This window comes from Primulina huaijiensis, chromosome 14 (genome assembly GCF_012295235.1).
Source record: "Primulina huaijiensis isolate GDHJ02 chromosome 14, ASM1229523v2, whole genome shotgun sequence".
Classification (NCBI taxonomy): domain Eukaryota; kingdom Viridiplantae; phylum Streptophyta; class Magnoliopsida; order Lamiales; family Gesneriaceae; genus Primulina; species Primulina huaijiensis.
The window spans coordinates 17,641,452-17,658,865 of record NC_133319.1 but is presented as its reverse complement, the minus strand read 5'-3'; the positions used below and the strand labels follow the sequence as shown (position 1 = coordinate 17,658,865).

At 37.9% G+C, this 17,414-nt stretch overlaps 4 protein-coding genes across 5 annotated transcripts; 1 reads left to right on the top strand and 3 right to left on the bottom strand.

The window, feature by feature from the left end:
• Nucleotides 1-750: 750 nt before the first annotated feature.
• On the bottom strand, nt 751-1,827 carry LOC140958047 (uncharacterized). The gene is made up of 2 exons (XM_073415446.1): nt 1,242-1,827; nt 751-1,199 (listed from the first exon to the last, which is right to left on the bottom strand). The coding sequence occupies exons 1-2, from the start codon at nt 1,825-1,827 to the stop codon at nt 751-753; spliced, it is 1,035 nt and encodes a 344-aa protein (XP_073271547.1).
• Nucleotides 1,828-4,992: 3,165 nt separating this feature from the next.
• On the bottom strand, nt 4,993-6,859 carry LOC140956584 (anaphase-promoting complex subunit 13-like). The gene is made up of 3 exons (XM_073413388.1): nt 6,635-6,859; nt 6,456-6,509; nt 4,993-5,210 (listed from the first exon to the last, which is right to left on the bottom strand). Exons 1-3 carry the CDS (start codon nt 6,708-6,710, stop codon nt 5,149-5,151), a joined length of 192 nt encoding a protein of 63 aa, XP_073269489.1. The 5' UTR covers nt 6,711-6,859; the 3' UTR covers nt 4,993-5,148.
• A 4,033-nt stretch (nt 6,860-10,892) lies between these two features.
• Nucleotides 10,893-11,935, top strand: LOC140956529 (uncharacterized). The gene has a single exon (XM_073413299.1). The coding sequence runs from the start codon at nt 10,979-10,981 to the stop codon at nt 11,858-11,860; it is 882 nt and encodes a 293-aa protein (XP_073269400.1). The 5' UTR covers nt 10,893-10,978; the 3' UTR covers nt 11,861-11,935.
• A 223-nt stretch (nt 11,936-12,158) lies between these two features.
• On the bottom strand, nt 12,159-17,024 carry LOC140956528 (DEAD-box ATP-dependent RNA helicase 3, chloroplastic). 2 transcript variants are annotated; one of them, XM_073413298.1, is made up of 11 exons: nt 16,498-17,024; nt 15,802-15,938; nt 15,307-15,718; nt 15,069-15,167; nt 14,704-14,928; nt 14,033-14,410; nt 13,558-13,701; nt 13,371-13,466; nt 12,931-13,223; nt 12,648-12,770; nt 12,159-12,570 (listed from the first exon to the last, which is right to left on the bottom strand). In XM_073413298.1, exons 1-10 carry the CDS (start codon nt 16,921-16,923, stop codon nt 12,689-12,691), a joined length of 2,292 nt encoding a protein of 763 aa, XP_073269399.1. In that variant the 5' UTR covers nt 16,924-17,024; the 3' UTR covers nt 12,159-12,570; nt 12,648-12,688. The 2 variants fall into 2 exon arrangements, with proteins under 2 accessions (XP_073269399.1, XP_073269398.1); XM_073413297.1 differs by having other exon boundaries at nt 12,159-12,551.
• Between the last annotated feature and the right edge of the window lie 390 nt (nt 17,025-17,414).

Genomic DNA, 17,414 nt, shown 5'->3' with positions numbered 1-17,414 from the left:
TTATGTACGGTGGGGGTAGCAAAAGGTCCCCATATATCACAGTGTATCAACTCAAAGGGAAGTAAAGACATATTACGATTCGAGACAAAAGGTAATCATTTCTGTTTAGCTAGAGGGCATATACAACATGGATTATTGTTATCCATATTAACTTTTTGGCAGTGGAGTTGATCTTGCATACATTCCAGAACCTTGTTACAAGGATGCCCGAGACGGTTATGCCAGACTTGCACAGAAATAGTGTTTGTTGGAAACTCTGATGGAATGACAACTTCGAGGACGTATAGATTATCCACACGTCTACCCTTGCCAATCGTCCTCCTGAGCTTGGGATCGTGGATCGTAAATTGATCCTGGGAAAAGCTCACAAGCATCTCAGTATCAGCAAGAAAAGACCCCACAGAGAATAGATTGAATTTGAATTCCGGGACAAATAAAACATCTCGAATGATCAATCTGTCGTTTATCTTGACATCCCCACATGATTTAACATTTACTTGTGTATGATTTGGCAATGTGACCACTGAGTGTTGCACAGGTCTCAAGTAAATAAAATCTTTAATATTCGAACAGATATGACGTGATGCTCCTGAGTCCATTATCCAACACGATGATGACAGTAAGGGATGTGATGTAGATATGGAAAAACATGTACCTGAAGCATGTGATGATCCAGATTCTTCGTGTGCTTTGGAGATGGTAGAAGACATATGATTAGCGAACATGTTCATGAGTTGACTATATTGATTCTTATCTAGACTGAAAAAATTGTCCAGCCTTGTTTCCAACTTCATCAATCGCACCATCAGATATATCAGACTTATTTGAAACTTGATTGATTGAGTTGGATTGAGTTGAAAATTGGTTGCGAGATTTGAACTTGAAACCTGGTGGATACCCAGGTATCTTGTAACATGTATCCACGGTGTGCCCATTCATGTTGCAAGCAGAACAAAAAGGACGTTCTTTCGGGTAAGTCCTTGGATTGAAACGAGGCCTACCAGAGGATGTACTTGGCTGATTTCTGAGTGCAGATCCCATGCCTCCAAATGAAATCTTGGTGGCTTCGCCTCTGAGTGTGGGTGAAAACTTGGTGGCCTCACCTTTAACTGTAAATGCCATTCCATCAGCTGATTCAATGGTCGCACATTGCAAACCAATTTGACGGTGTCTTTCTTCTTGAATTATCATGGCAAACACTTTATTGATTGAAGGCAAAGGATCAATTAACAAAATCTAACTTCTAACTTGAGAGAATGACTCATTGAACCCCATCAAGAATGTGAGCACGTAATCCATTTGATGATGTGATTCCAGTTTCTTCACTCCTTCGCAACAGCTTCCACATATAAATTGAGGCCTGAAATTATTGAGTTCCTCCCAGATAGTTTTAAGTTTTGTAAAATATGTGCTTACCGTCATTTGTCCTTGTCGGTGATTGATCAGTTCACGTCTCAACTGGAAAATCCTTGGACCATTGCTCTGTTGAAATCGTTCCTTGAGATCTTGCCAAATGTCTAGAGCAGAGTCTGTGAAAATTATGCTTGCTGATATTTCCTTTGAGACCGAATTAAGGATCCACGATGTCACAATTCCATTGTTGCGTTTCCATGAGTTTAATAGTGCTGGATCATCTGGTTTCGGAATTGATCCATCAACAAAGCCTAATTTGTTCTTTACCGATAGGGCTATAATCATAGCTCGGTGCCAAGACGTAAAATTGTCGCCGGTTAGCGGTTGAGAAACAAGAACAAGCCCTGGGCTATCAGAGTGATGTATGTAGTAGGGACTCATGGATTCTTCAGATGCATTGGTCACTGGTGCCATTACTGGAGATGAAGATATCGATCAGATTATTACCTTTAATTTCAATCAGTGAGATCCAGCTTATCCTCAATCCGTGAGATCCAATCGAATCAATGAAAAATTGCACACCGATTTCCAGAATGTGCTCGTGATGAAGCTCTAAATCTAAGCATCAATTATTGATTGAGCGGAGCGAGATTTTGCTCTGATATCATATTGAATCATGGGAGAAAAACTTCCCGTGAAGATGAGATTCTGTATTCTCATTCATGAAAAAAAAAACTTGAGTCTGTACAATGCGTATATATATGCTAATCGAGGACTTATATCTAATGAAGTAATTAACCAACTCTAACTAATTAACCCTAAGATAAAACCAGCTAACTAATCTAACTAACTAGCAAAAAACAATCATACACTTGGTAATACACATGCGTGCAATTGGTGCTAATAGAGGCGGATGTAAGAAAATCCAATTTGAAAAACTCACCCACAAAATTCCTCTGGGACATTTTATTATTAACAGTCTCAAAGTATTGCAGCCGGTCATGTAACTGGGATATCTCCTGGTCTTTTATTCAATTATTGAGAGAGCAGCTTCTTCAGCTTCAGCCGAAGCTTGACCCCTTCCAACTGCTTCAGCAATAAAAGTGCTGACTAAAACTTCCTGAGAAAACAGATCGATCATATCGTCAAACTGTGTGCTACCACTAGTAGATGGTGGTCCAGGAAATGTTAACCCAGCCTGATGCATAAGGCTACTGATCCGCTCCCACTGACGTCGAATTAATGTCATATTTTCTCTATTCAATTTCCTCAAGAAGAACAAGCCCAAAGGCATTCAGTTCTAGAACCATAAGATCTTGAAATAGACACGTCAGAGGAGAAATCTGTGAATCAGAATCAAGTATTACTGTTAGAAATCATATCTATCCAGATGAGAACGGAGGTAATCTTCCTCTTCAGCCACGTAATTTCAAGAGTTCAAAACTATGCAGTTTAGAATTATGGCACGAAGTCTCTGAAATGAGTATGGATGTTAAGCAGAAACTATTGTGAAATTTAACCATGTAAACATCTCTATACATTTTAAAGATCGGGACTTTCGCCGTGTTCTGTGTATATTTTTCGTTATAGTCAACATTCTACAGTTTCTTTGAAAAGTTTGCCACGACTGAATACATTAAATCATACTTGGTAGATGTTGGCATCAAAATCAAACAAAACAATATTTGTGCCAACCACGAAATAGTTCAAATAAAATTAAACAAAAAGAACTCCTTCCCAAGATTCAATTGAGAATATCCCACTAAGTCGAAAAGATTCACATAATGCCTAAGCATATTCTAATCAACTGGACATTGCTTCATAATAATTTTACTCACTTTGAAAACAGCCTGCTGTCAGATCTACCAACAAACACACCTCATAAATGGAGAAAAATAGTAAAGACTGGATTTCATGTATCTTGGAGCAAAAATTGCATTAAATTATTTCCAAACTCTGGAATAAAAAAGATTACCATCATTTGCATAGAAGAATTCCCCTTGAGCAGAAGTAAAGCTACAGCTCTCAATTTGCTTCTTTCCATTGTAGTTATTCTCCTCCTCACCCTGATATCCACTCACCGCTTCATCCTCATCAATATCAAAAGTTTCCAACTTTTCATCACCCGCAAACTACTCGCCCACCTCCTCCTCTGAGCACAGATATCCACCTCCATTTCCTGAATCCAAACCCACCACTTCAGCCTCACCATATCTCTTCCACTCATTTCCTCGGCCGGTTGACTACGTAAGGAGAAGGGAGCAATACACACACACACACACACGCGTGTAGTCTATATAGTTAGTTTGAAAAGGTTTTGCAATTTCTTTTTGCTGAAACTAGCAATCCAAATTATTTGGTCATACTGATCAGACCACCAGTAGCTCCCTTCAAATATCGCGGATGACATTTACAGGATTTATAAGAAGTTTATGTAGCCCTCGAAGCATCCTCCTATCTCGTGGAACATATTTTGTAGCCCAAAGGAAGATGGGGGCATGGCGCTTAAGAATTTATTGGCTCGGAACAATGATTTGATAGCAAAACGTTATAGAAGATTCATATGAAGAAGGATAGCATGTGGGTGAAATGGGTGAATGAGATCAATGTATGGTTTGGTAGTGTTTGGGAATGGAATTGGAAGAAAGGTGAGTCTCCTTTGATTAAATAAATTCTGAGAATTCGAGATGTTCTTCTACTTAGACAACCCCCGGATCAGATTGCAGGGAAGCTGTTGGAGTTGGTTCAGATGTCATGGTGGTCTTGCTCGAGATTATGAATTTTTTGTTCAAAAAGAAGGACGATGGCCATGGAAACCTATCATTTGGAAACATTGCATACTCCCCAAACATCGTTTTGCCGTGTGGTTGTTTGCACACGGTAAATTCCTGACTAAAGATAGAAAATTCTATATGGAGAACAAGATGTGTGTACTTTGTAATAACAGTGAGGAATCAGCTGATCATCTATTCTTTGCTTGTGTTGTGTCGAAGAGAATCTGGAATGGCATCAAAGAATGGCTAGGCATGCGTAAAATCATGGGATCTGCAACATGGGTTCTGAAAGCTTCTGAAGTGTCTACAGTGGTAATTCTGCATTGTCTAAGTTCAGTTGCAGTGGCAGCATGTGTCTACAACATTTGGAATGCATGCAATCAAGTTATTTTTTAAGAACAAATGTCGTGTCCTAAGGATATCATTATGAAAATCAAGATTCTTAGTGTTCGATGTTCGCCAAATCATCTGGATATAGGCTCTTATTCAATTGTTATTATTATTATTTATGTTTGTGTATGGATATGATCGTCTTTGCTTGTTTCTAGAACCAGGGTATGCCCCATGTAATTGGTGATGGTATCATTGATCCTATTGGTTCGATATTTGTTATCTCCTAGGGATGCCCAGTGTACTTGTACATAAATCTTTTTACCTTATTTTAATTAATGTTATTCATTAAAAAAAACGAACTGAAATGGTAAAAAAATCCAATCAAAACTTCAGTTCGATTGAGTTAGATTCAAGTTCGAATCACCATATTTTAGGCTTGAACTGTTGAACATGGTTCAAACAATTATTTACACATAGCTCAACCCAATTGAGCTTGTATTTCAAAAGAGCCAAATTGAGCACAAACAAGGCATAAAGATCAAAATTGATTCTATTAAACAAAACAATTAGATTTTCGCCATCGAAAGGTAAAATTTTTCCAACACGGTTCAAATATCTAAGTATAAAGACAACAACATTACTACAGTCACCATAACGTAACCAAGTAGTACCCTCCTTGGTTGGAACTTCATTGGTTGCCCAAAGCAAGATCATGCCAAGTATCTGTCTCAACTTGTTGAGTCTCCTGGTCTAAGAACACAATCAAATACAACATACACAAAAGTAAATCAATCTTGGATATCACGTAAACGAAGATCAAGTACGAACAAAATATTAGGTAAGAATAAAGCGATGGCATGAGAAAAACATTATATTATTCACTTAAAGAAAACATAAATTTGCATGCAGGTATGAAGAGTTCAAAGATTGGCATTTTATTCCCAAGTCCCCCTGGAATTCGGAATTTTCCCCAGATTAAATCTTCATCCTTTGTAAGAAGAAAAAAAGGAAAATGATATATTTCCGCTTTAACATTGAAGAAAAAGAGATCCAATGCAAGGATTTGGATTGTAACAAGACAAAAGTGCACCTAATTTGTGTTAGACATTCATATTTTAATCATATAATGAGTCATGCCACAGAACTACAAAACCACGGTAAAAACAGCAGAGGCTATACAGCTAGGATGATAAACCTGCAATAAAAACTACAGCATTATTCAGAAGTAACTCAAAACAAACAACAGACAATGATTTGTAAGTCAAATTCTCATTTATGACTAAGGTCTATATAACTTTAACAACAACTAACTTAACCAACGAATTTCAGAATAAAAAAGCATCTACTACTCACGGATGTGCCCACATAAAATTCAAATTAGATGTGTGACAATAATGCTTTAGTTTTGGGCTCAACTGATCTAAATCAAATAGAATAAAGTAACAATTACCAGTTTTTTTTCAGTAGTTCGATTATATTATAAGTATACCAAGGTCACCAACCATAAAACTTAAAGCCAGATAGTTGACTCAATTTCCTCCTTGGACGTACTTTGACTAGAGGATATTGGTTTATGATTTAACTCAATGCCCTAACGAAAGGTGCTCTCAACATCCTCTTTGAATCTTTCTTCAGATTAAAAACTAGACTGAACTGTGGCATTTAAGCTGACAAGAAATAAGAACAGTGACAAAAAAATGGTGTTAATTGAAAAATACACACAAATACTATTCACCACTTGAAGCCTTGAACTCTTTCTAGTCATCTTACATTTCGAGCCCATTTCGAAATGATCCGACCACCAACCATTCCATGTGACTTTCATCCTCCTTTCATAGAGTATATCCCGAATAAACTATACTAGAAACACGTTGACAAATGCAGCTTCAATGGCAAAAACCGATTCAAGGACATATATTTCAAATGATAGTAATTTCCCTGTTAATATTAGCATCATTTCAAGGAAATTTATTCAAAATTTGAAAACGAACATACTCGAATCCTCAGTATCATCGGTCCTCGAAGCAAGTATTGGAGGCAGAGAAAGATCTGAAGAGACAAAGAAATCGAAAAAATACAAAAATCCTTCATTACATTAATACTCAAAAATGTATGACATTTTAAACAACAAAATTCAAAATTTATCCTAACCCAAGTTCCCATAGAAGAATTACCATCATCAGGCAGAGTGTCTCTCATCCATTCCTCATCCACAATGTCAATCAGGACTCCCAAGCTTAGTTCTGCCATTGTATGCTTCTTCCGTCCGAAATGAACAGCCGATAGCTTAAAATTCACAGTTGAGGTCCCAATCCACCTAAAGAAAGAGATTAATCCAAAGGTTCAACGGCAAAATCGATTTGATGTAGAATGTAATTGAGCGTAAAATTCCTCATCTCACCGTCAAAAGGTGGTGTAGCGTTGGGTTGGGCTTTATGGGTTTCGGGCTTTCGTCTGACGGACCTTTTATTCAATTATTCGGACAAAATGAGGGATATTTAAGGACCTTCAAATATTTTTCTAGAGTTTAACTCATATTTACTTTATATTTTTGTAAAGTAATTTTTTCCTAAAATTTTAATATGTCACAAGGTATCTAAAAATAAATTTTTTCTAAAATTTTAATACGTCGACCGTAAAATTCTATAAAAACATAAAATTTTAATTGATTTTTAACGACTTTTTTACATTGTTCATATCCTCTCAAAAATACGCCATCACCAACATATTTCAACCATTTCTAGATCAATTAATCGATCAATCCCAAAGTGCGTTTATCCAGGGTCGATTAATTACAGATAATGTCATTGTTGGCTTCGAATGTATGCTGAAAATGGGCTTTCATCATGATTGGGCCAGTCTAATTATACGGTTTGTATCTACTATCTCGTATTCATTCCGTATTAATCTAGCTATATTTGTGGAGTTCAAGACTGAACGTGGGTTGTGTCAAGGGGACCCTTTGTCACCATATCTCTTCACTCTGTGTGCAAAAAGCTTGTCTACAATTTATTGGCGCTAAATTTTAAATAAGCCCAAATTGATTGAGCCCAAACACAAAAGAAAATAAATAAGCGTGAAGATAAGATAAGCCCATCAATTTGAATTTGCTTGATCAAATCAAGGAGCACTTAAGCAGCAGAAGAACGAGGGAAAAATCATGGGCAAGATTGTGGGATCATGGGGAAGTGGAGAAGAACCGCATAGACGCGGGGAAGAAAAGAGACATCGGCAGGAAAAAAAAGACACAACTCTCTGCACAAAAATCTGCAAGTACTCTCTGCTAAATTCCAGTCTTCAAGCACTAGTTTTTAAGCGTTCTAATATATTTCAAGCATTCTAGTTCTTGTCGTTTTAGATTTCAGCAACTTTATTTGTTATATTTTTATGTCTCGTAAATTCCTACTGTTTATTAAAAATATAAACGATGTCAGGGGTTTATTCCATCAAATTCGAGTCGTTTTCTTCGTTTTTGGCGTTATATTTGTTTAAGAGATTAGAACTGACGGTCGAATTTAGGATTCGCTTTCGTTTAGTAGTTAGAAGTTAGATTTTTACTGTTTTTCACACAAGTTGGTACAACTTCGCACCTGACACGCCCGAAAATATCATTATTGTGCAAACACAATTATTAACAATGCGGCGGAACGCATGTTATTCAGAAGGTTCAAAATAGCTCATAACAGCTATACAGTGTCCCATCTTTTCTTTGTGGATGAAAACCTAATCTTTTTTCAAGCTACTATCCAGGATTTTATGCAAATTAAGCGATGTATGCAGTTTGGTAAAGAATCATTTGAGCAGGTAGTTAATTATGAGAAATCCGCTATCATTTTTTGCCCAAACTCTTGACAATATACAACATATTTTGGACATGCCGATTTTTATAGGACATGAGCTTTTATTTAGGCCTCTCCACATCCTCCATTGGGAGCAAGAGGATTCAATTTGCATCTCTTTGCAAGCCTATGCATTTAGGGGGTCTAGGATTGTGTAGCATGGTGGATTTCAACAGAGCTTTGTTAGCCAAACAAGTGTGTCGTATCATCTAATGTTCTGATTCTCTTGTGGCTCAAGTTTTAAAGGCGAGATACTTTAAGCATGTGGATATTATGAACGCTCCCAAGGGGTGTGAACCCTTCCTTCATTTGGTTATCTATTATATGGAGTCGAGAGCTAATCTCTAAAAGCTGTTTACGTTGGTGTGTGGGTGATGGTAGAAGTGTTCTTGCAATGAAAGATGCTTGGATTCAAGGGCTGATTTCAAGCAGAAGCTCGGTGAAAGGAAGTGTTTTTCATGATTGAAAAGTGGCGGAATTTATATGAGCAGATGAGCAATGGGATGAACCAAAATTATTGTCTGTGATATTTTTTTGACAAGATCTATAATATTTTTAATTTCTAATATTTATTTGATAATTTGTTTTTGTTAGAGCACCCACGCTGATGTTCAATATAGGTGGGTGATTAGCAACTTATCATCAACGAAAGTCTATGTCAAGAGATTATGGGAGATGAAATATGTAATTTTCAATTGATATATTTTTCATTTCAATTAATGTAACTCTCTGGTCAATTAATATAGTCGTTGTAAAGTAGTAGCTGGAATATATCCATTTCAAATATGATCGTTGCAACCTCGGAATATAGCTATTGTAATATAGCCGTTGAGAAGAAAAAAATATAGGCACTTTGTGCTCTACAATTCTTCATTCTAAGAACATATTATTTGGCAAACATGTAGACTGGAATTCGTTTCTTCCAAAATGTCTCAATATTCCAGTAGCATCAGCTCTAGCTCGACAATTGAAAATTGAGTCCAAGTTGAAGTTGATGATGAAGATTATAACGAAGATTATGATGTGTGGAAAGATGTAATGTCATTGATACTTCAACAAAGCCAACAAATAGTTGAAGCATATCAAAGTAATAATGTGATGCGACGAAGAAGAAGGTTCATCCAAAGAAATTGTGAACGCGGGCATACGAGGCTCTTCAATGATTATTTCTCTACAAACCTGATGTATCTAGATCAAATATTTCGAAGACGATTTCTCGTGCGAAGAAAGTTATTCTTTAGCATAGTGAATGCACTTAAGAGTCGTTCATTGTATTTTTAGCAGACGGACGAAGCTGTGAGAAGAAAAGGTTTGTCACCACTACAAAAATGCACGACTGTGATTCGTCAATTGGCTTATAGAGTTCCGGCAAACCATCTTGACGGGTACCTATGCATGGATGATTCAACTGTCATCAAGTGACTTTTCAAGCTTTGTGAATATATGATCGAACTATTTGGTGATGAATATTTGAGAATGACGAATTTTGAGGTCGAATTTTGATGATGTTCGACATCATCTTCAAATGCATGACGAAAGGTACGGCTTCCTTGGAATGTTGGGCAGCCTTGATTGCATGCACCGAGAATGGAAAATTTTCCCAATTGCTTGGAAATGCCAGTTTACAAGAGGTCATGGGTCACCAACAATCGTGTTTGAAGTAGTCAAGTCTGAAAACTTGTGGATATGACATGCATCCCTTGGTATCGCCTGTTCACGTAATGGTATTAACGTGTTGTACGAATCTTCCATATTCAATAACGTTTTGCAAGGAAATCTTCGGAGATTAATTTCACAGTCAAGGAGACTCAATATACGAAGGGATATTATCTAACAGATGGATATATCTGGAATGAGCTACTTTCGTGAAGACTTTTCCTTGCCCGGAGAATCCCAAGAAGAGGTTGTTTAAGGAAAGACAAGAGGCTACAAGAAAATATGTTGAATGAGTATTTGGGGTGCTCCAAGCTCGACAATGCTCATTATTGGTACAGAAAAAGTTAAAACATATTATGTTAGCATGCATTATTTTGCACAACATGATTGTTGAAGATGAAGGGGGTCACGTGACAAATTGGAACAACGATGAAAGTGACTAACTCGCATAGCTCGTCTAGAACTCAAACCGAGGATTTCATAATTATCTTCGGACAAATTCCAAAATACGTTACAGTCGTGTTCATCCCCAATTTCGTGTCAACTTAATCGAACATATTTGGTCAAAATAGAACAACAATCTTTAAATTAGTAATTTACGGTTTCTCTTTACGATTAATTTATATGTTGTTTTTTAATTTTATGTAAGTGTGATTAATTTTAATACGTTGTACTTATTCATTTCAAATTTATAATAAATTTTAAATAAATGATACTCATTAAATAATAATCATTTAAATTATGTAAATAAATTTGAAATTGTATTTATTTAATATAAAATAAAAATAAAGATGAACGAGTGGATATTTATATTTATAAATAATAAGTGTTAATATTAAAATAAAGATGAAAGAATAAAAATATTAATATATATGTGGCATGTAGACTCCTGGATTTTTTACAAGGTGATAAATATTTTAACGTGAACCAAAACTGATTGTTTTTATGGAAGGTTATTTGAAAAGATCACACACTCCCCGGTCTGCATCTTTCCCTCGAGCCACATAGCACGACGCTCCGCCCATGGCGATGGCTCTGAGAACAACTCTTGCTCGATGCTTCTTCCTCACCACTCATTCATATCTTCGTTCGATAACCAGCACTTCACCGGCTATGTTCTCCCTCTCCTCCGCTGCCTTCTCGTGCCTTCTTCTGGCTAGAGGATTTTGCAATCCTTCCGAAACACCTACTCCCAAGCAACGTAGCTCCAAATTGGTGAACTTCTCCCTGCCCTCCGACTCCGACTCTGATTCCGAGATCGCAGCCACGAAAGAAGTCGACAGATCGAAGCTTCCACCGCCCTACAACCCGTTCAACAAGAAACCCGCCATTGAAGAACCCGAGGACCCGAAGAATCTCCAGGAAGTTTTTGCTAAAATACGCGAAGACGGCCTAATGAACAGTGCAGTCAAGATGTTCGACGGATTGTCCCAAGATGGGCTAACCCACGAAGCCCTGGAGCTCTTCTCGCAGATCAAGGATAAAGGGCAGATGCCGGACGTAGTGGCACACACGGCAGTGATGGAAGCCTACGTAAACGCCGGCCAGCCAAAAGAAGCCCACAAGGTGTACCTAAGAATGCTGGCTAGTGGAGTGCTTCCTAATGCATATACCTACAGGGTGGTGATCAAGGGATTGGCGGAAAGTGGGGACGTCAAGATGGTTAAGGAGGCGAATAAATACGTGGAGGAGATGGTTGGCCGGGGAATGCGCCCCAATTCGGCGACTTGCATGATGGTTTTGGAAGGACTGACGAAGGTTGGATTGGAGGACAAAGGCGTGGGAATGCTGGATATGTTGAAGGAAAAGGGTGTGGCGCCAGCAGAAGATAAAACTCGGGAGGCATTGAAGAATAAGAGGGGGCCTGTCTATCGGAAGTTTATGAGTGTCTTGTATGGGAAGTAGATTTTGGTTCTGTGAAAAACGACTATATTTTCATGTTAATTTTGAAGTAAAAATTACACCTTGGATTTGAACTCAGTCTAACTTGAAAATGTAAGTTGATTCGAATTCCATAATTTCAATAAGAAATCTTGTGATTTAAACCGACTCGACTCAAATAACTCACAAGCTGATTCAACTCATTTGCACCAAAATCGGGCTGTAACCCATAACCATATAGCAAATGAATCACTACGATTTCAATTGTGCGCACGAAAAGGAACTTCAATACCATTGAAAAAAGCTCAAAATGATGCAAGTCTGTAACGTGAAATGCAGTTATACTACCAACTGAGATGGCAAGTATTACCAAATCTTTTCAAACAAACTTTAATCAATAAAACATCAGTGTGGTTGAACAGTATATAAAAGGTCCCAACATTAATAAAACATCAGAGTGGTAGAACAGTATATAAAAGGTCCCAACATTAATTTCCTAAACTTGAACGTATCATCTCCAGCTACCCAAAATCATCACCTGCATGGTAATTGGCTCCCCTTGAAATACGGGACACGGAGAAACGCTACAACTAAATGATCTGCGCATCTCGCCAAATGAAAAGTGAATAAATTGCCACAACGATACAATGAGATTGAAGCATCCAAATTCAGCTCAAGGTTTTTTTTCTTCCTCCAAAAACACCTTCAATGTTCTCTGCCAAGAAGCCAACCAACTAATGACTTTGTTTTGGGAGTGGCAAGAAGCCAACCAACTAATGACTTTGTTTTGGGAATGGCAAGAAATGTTCACCTGCTCAGAAGTAATCTTATAGGTATTTGACGCCAGCAGGATCAATAATCATTTTTGTTGGGGCATTCTGATGCTCTGTGGCCAGAGCGTCCACAGTTGAAACACGCACCTCCGAAGCCCGCTCTGTCAATTACATATGAATCCGTGTCAAATAGTCGTAAAAAGATAAAAGAAAGTGTACATATATATAGGTTTCTGATTTGAAGATTCAGGTTCTTTCAACTCTGCATCGTCTTCTTCGCTTCTAACAATGTACAAAGAATTATAATTTGAGGAAATATACCTATCCCGGTTTCCAAACGATGGTGAGGATGGTGAGCGGCTTGATCGTCTATCATTAATTAACCAATCACTCCCACTGCTGCTTCTCGAGTTCCTAGACCACGTATTTTCTGTCCTACCGCTGCTGCGACCACCTTTTCTGAAGCCATTCTCAAAATTATCATCATCCAACCAATCACGAGAAGATCTAACGCCGCCTCTTGAGTCCCTCGTTCCTCTTTGTGGGCGCCTCTCACTGTTTGAAAATTTGCCATAATAATCACTTGGAGGTCCATCATCTTGCAAAGGAGGCAACTACAATGGAACAAGGCAAAAACAGAGATGAGAATTCAATATCAGCATAAACAGATGCTGAACACGCACATCATATAAAACAATGACATGATTAATCATAGTAATTAGTAAGAACTATGATATATGGTAGGCCAAATAAGAGCATACCTTGGTGATTTTCGTGATAGTGTTTCCAGGTGGTAGCTCCTTATTTAGTAACTCTTTCGCAATCTCCTCTGGGAGATCAAAAACTGCTCCTTGAACCTGACAGCATGTCGAGATAATTAATGAAATAATATATAACTTTATTCATAAAATACAGCAAAAAGAAGCCTTTAATATCATTAATACTCACCCTTTCATCTGCAATGAGGTGTATTTTTCCAATTTCGTCAGCAGCGGAAGAATAAACATCAGAAAGAAACCCGGTTAGTGATCTGGCAGACATGTATCCTCGAGAATAACCAGTTTCGCGAGTCAACTGTAACGTAACCAAACCCTGAAGTGCAAACAAACAGTTCTAGTTCAATCCTAGTAGAACAAGGAAAAGAAGCTTAAAATAATAATTAACATCATAAAAAATTCCTAACTGGAACGAACTTAACCAAACCCATATTGATCAGTATATGGTCAGAGTAAGCAGAAAAGAAAACAATAATAGAATGAGCATAAATTAAAGGGTACAAGCAATTTTAAAAACCGGTCAAGCAGTTAAAAAAATTAAGAAACTGCATGTGGGTTATAAAAACATTTGCCAAGATTTTATCACAGGGAAGCAACCATTCGGAAATTCAGACAACAAATATGAAAACTTCCTGTAGGGTCTCTACCTGCTCATGAGTAATAAGAGAACGGGATGATGGAGGCTTCGAAAATCCACTTAAAGTTGCTAAAGCAGCAGCAAGAGCACCAACTCCTTTCTGTTCCATCAGTTTTACTGCTGTGGGAATGAAGTACTCAATCGATTCAGGATGCACTACTCCGAGGGTAGATACCACTTGCTCAGCTGATGACTCCAAAACCTCTTGAATAGAAGGCGGGCTGATTAACTCAAACTTGCACCCAACATCGCGCTCAAGAGATTTGACCGTCCTTCTCTGGCTACTAGTAAACATCAAAACAGCTGTACCTTCTTTCCCTGCACGCCCAGTTCGACCAGATCTGTGCACAAATGTTTCTGGATCGTTTGGAAGCTCATAATGGATAATCTGACAGGGTAAAAACGGAAACAAAACCAAGAAACACCCATTAGTACCAATCACCAACCAAGCTCAGACACTAACTTAAAAGCACCTATAAATATTCCTCAAACTGTATTTCAACAGTATATACGGGAAGGCTGATTTTTTCCCCTTAATTGGAGATAATTATATAATGACCAATCGCCACATTAAGTCCTCCAATTTCAGCATCAATATCACAACATTTTTATTATATACCCCACTACAGCATTTGAAAGAACTCTGAAGCGTGTCTAAAGCATATTTATTTTTAAACTTACAAGGTCAACATTGGGTATATCAAGCCCACGAGCAGCAACGTCAGTAGCAACCAGCACTGTAAATTTTCCTTGCCTAAAACCATTTAGCGTTCTTTCTCTCTGGTGTTGAGAAATGTCACCATGCAGTGCCTCTGACGGAATGCTATTAGTTAATGCCAAGGAGACTTCATCAGCATCTCGTTTGGTCTGTGTAAAAACAATAGCTTTTCCACCCCTGGCATAAACCTGGGAAGAAAAATTAAATCTATGGTTAGGAAGCTGCAGAATTCCACATGTAAACATCCATCATTCAATAGACTATAGAGTACAACTCAACAATTAATCGAAAATAAACAAGCCTTGTTCAACGGGCTGTTAACTCCTACCGTCACAAGGTCACCGAGGATTGACCGCTTAGATGTTGCTGTAGTTGCTATAGCATACAACTTAATCCCTTCTGCCAACTTTTCTTCTTGGTCACCGACCTATCATGAAAAAATGATCATGTGATTTGTCCCAATATTACAAGGATAATGCCTTCTCAGACGCAAACCAAAACAGGAAATCAGATGTATTTACTTTACCCAGGAATATAAAGGAAGTTAATGAAGAATGAGAGATTACCAGATCAATGGTCAGAGGGTTGTTTAAAAACTTTCTTGCTAATTTCTTTACCCAGCCAGGCATGGTTGCCGAGAAAAGCATGCTCTGCCTCTCTGCAGGAAGTTTTTCTAGAATGACCTCTACATCTTCCTCAAATCCAACAGCAAGCATTTGATCCGCTTCATCGAGGACCAAATATTGAACTTCACCCAATTTCAGACTGTTGTTATTGATAAGATCAATGATTCTACCAGGGGTTCCAACCACAATATCAACACCACGAGTAAGAGCACCTTCTTGGGTGACATATGAAACCCCTCCATAGATACAAACTGTGTTTAAATATGGTGCAGTCTCTTTAAATTCCTTCTCCACTTGCTTGGCCAATTCCCTAGTAGGTGCAAGAGCCAATACTTTCGGAAGCCTCCCACGTCTTCAACCAGTAAAAGAAACATTATTGTGGTCATAAAAAGGAAGTGAATTATATAATTTCAGGTAATATTTTATACAAAGTACCTCAAAATGCCTCTTTGTTGTTCCAGATCATCGAGTCCTTTGATTATCGGAATTCCAAATGCCAATGTTTTCCCTGTTCCAGTCTTCGCACGACCAATTATATCTCGACCTTCCAATGCTGGCACCAAAACAGCTCTCTAAATAAAAGTTAAGAGCATGCTAGGTTAGGCAATGTCTCGAAAAGCTTAAAACATCAAGATACATATTAATTGTAGCTAAAGGAACACATCTTTGTGAAAAAGAGAAAATGCAAACGCTCATGTAAGCCTATGAAAGAATCACCAAAATTGGTAGGGTAATGACAATGCAAAGAAAATATGCTCAACAAAGAAATGACATTTTTGAACGCCTCTATCCACACAGGGAAAAGTTATGCAGAGTCTAATTCCATAGACAGTCAATATGTAAAGAAACATCAAATTACCATAAAAATTTTCCTTACTCTATCATTTGGGGTGTCATAATACGAGTTACAATTATGATTTCAGACTTAGTGGTCAATGGCTAATATTATAACTAAAAAAACTATGAACGTCCGCCAGCCACTAGTTTAACCAACTTAAGTACCATTACTCACAGCCGTAAAACTAAACATAAATTTTCCAGATAACAGAATAAAAATTAAAAAAACCAACAAAAAAATCGTAAAACTTTAAAGATACTCTGAAAATAAGCTAGATAATATAAAAACAATACCTGAATTGGGAAAAGCTGAGTAATCCCACGCTTTTGGAGCGTCTCCACAAGCCGCGGAGGCAAACCCAGTTTCGAAACTTCAAGCTCACCCACTCCCCCACCTTCATTCCCATCCAATCCACCTTCATCCTCTTCGTACTCGCTCTCGCTGATAACGCCCCTCCCGAACTCACCAAACCCCTTGAACGCTTCCTCACTCAGAACCGAAGAATTCGGAGTGGCAACAGCAGGAGTAACAAAGGAATTGGAAGCTCCCCCAACCGTCTTGAAGCGAATGGCGGAAGAAAAGACTCTCAATGGGCTCTCAGCAGTGGAGAAACGGAGACATAACGGTGGGGCTGAAGAGGGGCGCTTGGAGTGGTCGAGGGAGGAGTTGGTTTGGTATATGGAGGAAACTCCGATGGTGGAAGACGAGCAAGCCGCCATGGAAGGCTGTGGAGATAGGGAGAGGGGATAAGGGAGAGGTTTTGGTTTGTATGGTACTCTCGACTTCCACCTCGCTATGCGGGGAGGGCGATATTTATCTTTCTTCTTTCGAGTTGAGGGTTTTGATTTTTGCTTCGGATTTTTAAGGAATATAATAATATCTACCATTTTAATTGAATTAATTTTGTGGAAATCACAGTTTGTGTTTTGAAATTGCCAATTTTATAATTTTTAATTTTATTTTAATAGTTGAAGTGTACATACACATTTTTACATACAGAATAGGAAAAAAATATATTAATATTTTTTGCTATGTGCATCTTCATAAATGTGAAGGACCTCTCGAATATTTTCACAAGTAGCACGACCAATTAAATACAGAATTCGAATATTTGATCGAATATTGGTAAATGTATGGAGATATCCATTTATATAGATGAGTGATCATTTGATGATTCACTAAACAACCATCTCTCGGACTGTCCAAGTGG

Coding starts and splice junctions, on each gene's coding strand:
- LOC140958047 (XM_073415446.1), bottom strand. CDS start 1,827: ATGGCACCAGTGACCAATGCATCTGAAGAATCCATGAGTCCCTACTAC. Junction 1,200..1,241: donor GTCATTCTCTCAAGTTAGAA/GTTAGATTTTGT, acceptor CAATCAATAAAG/TGTTTGCCATGATAATTCAA.
- LOC140956584 (XM_073413388.1), bottom strand. CDS start 6,710: ATGGCAGAACTAAGCTTGGGAGTCCTGATTGACATTGTGGATGAGGAA. Junction 6,510..6,634: donor AGACACTCTGCCTGATGATG/GTAATTCTTCTA, acceptor TTGTCTCTTCAG/ATCTTTCTCTGCCTCCAATA. Junction 5,211..6,455: donor CGATGATACTGAGGATTCGA/GTATGTTCGTTT, acceptor TTGTGTTCTTAG/ACCAGGAGACTCAACAAGTT.
- LOC140956529 (XM_073413299.1), top strand. CDS start 10,979: ATGGCGATGGCTCTGAGAACAACTCTTGCTCGATGCTTCTTCCTCACC.
- LOC140956528 (XM_073413298.1), bottom strand. CDS start 16,923: ATGGCGGCTTGCTCGTCTTCCACCATCGGAGTTTCCTCCATATACCAA. Junction 15,719..15,801: donor CAACAAAGAGGCATTTTGAG/GTACTTTGTATA, acceptor TACTGGTTGAAG/ACGTGGGAGGCTTCCGAAAG. Junction 14,411..14,703: donor ATATACCCAATGTTGACCTT/GTAAGTTTAAAA, acceptor TTACCCTGTCAG/ATTATCCATTATGAGCTTCC.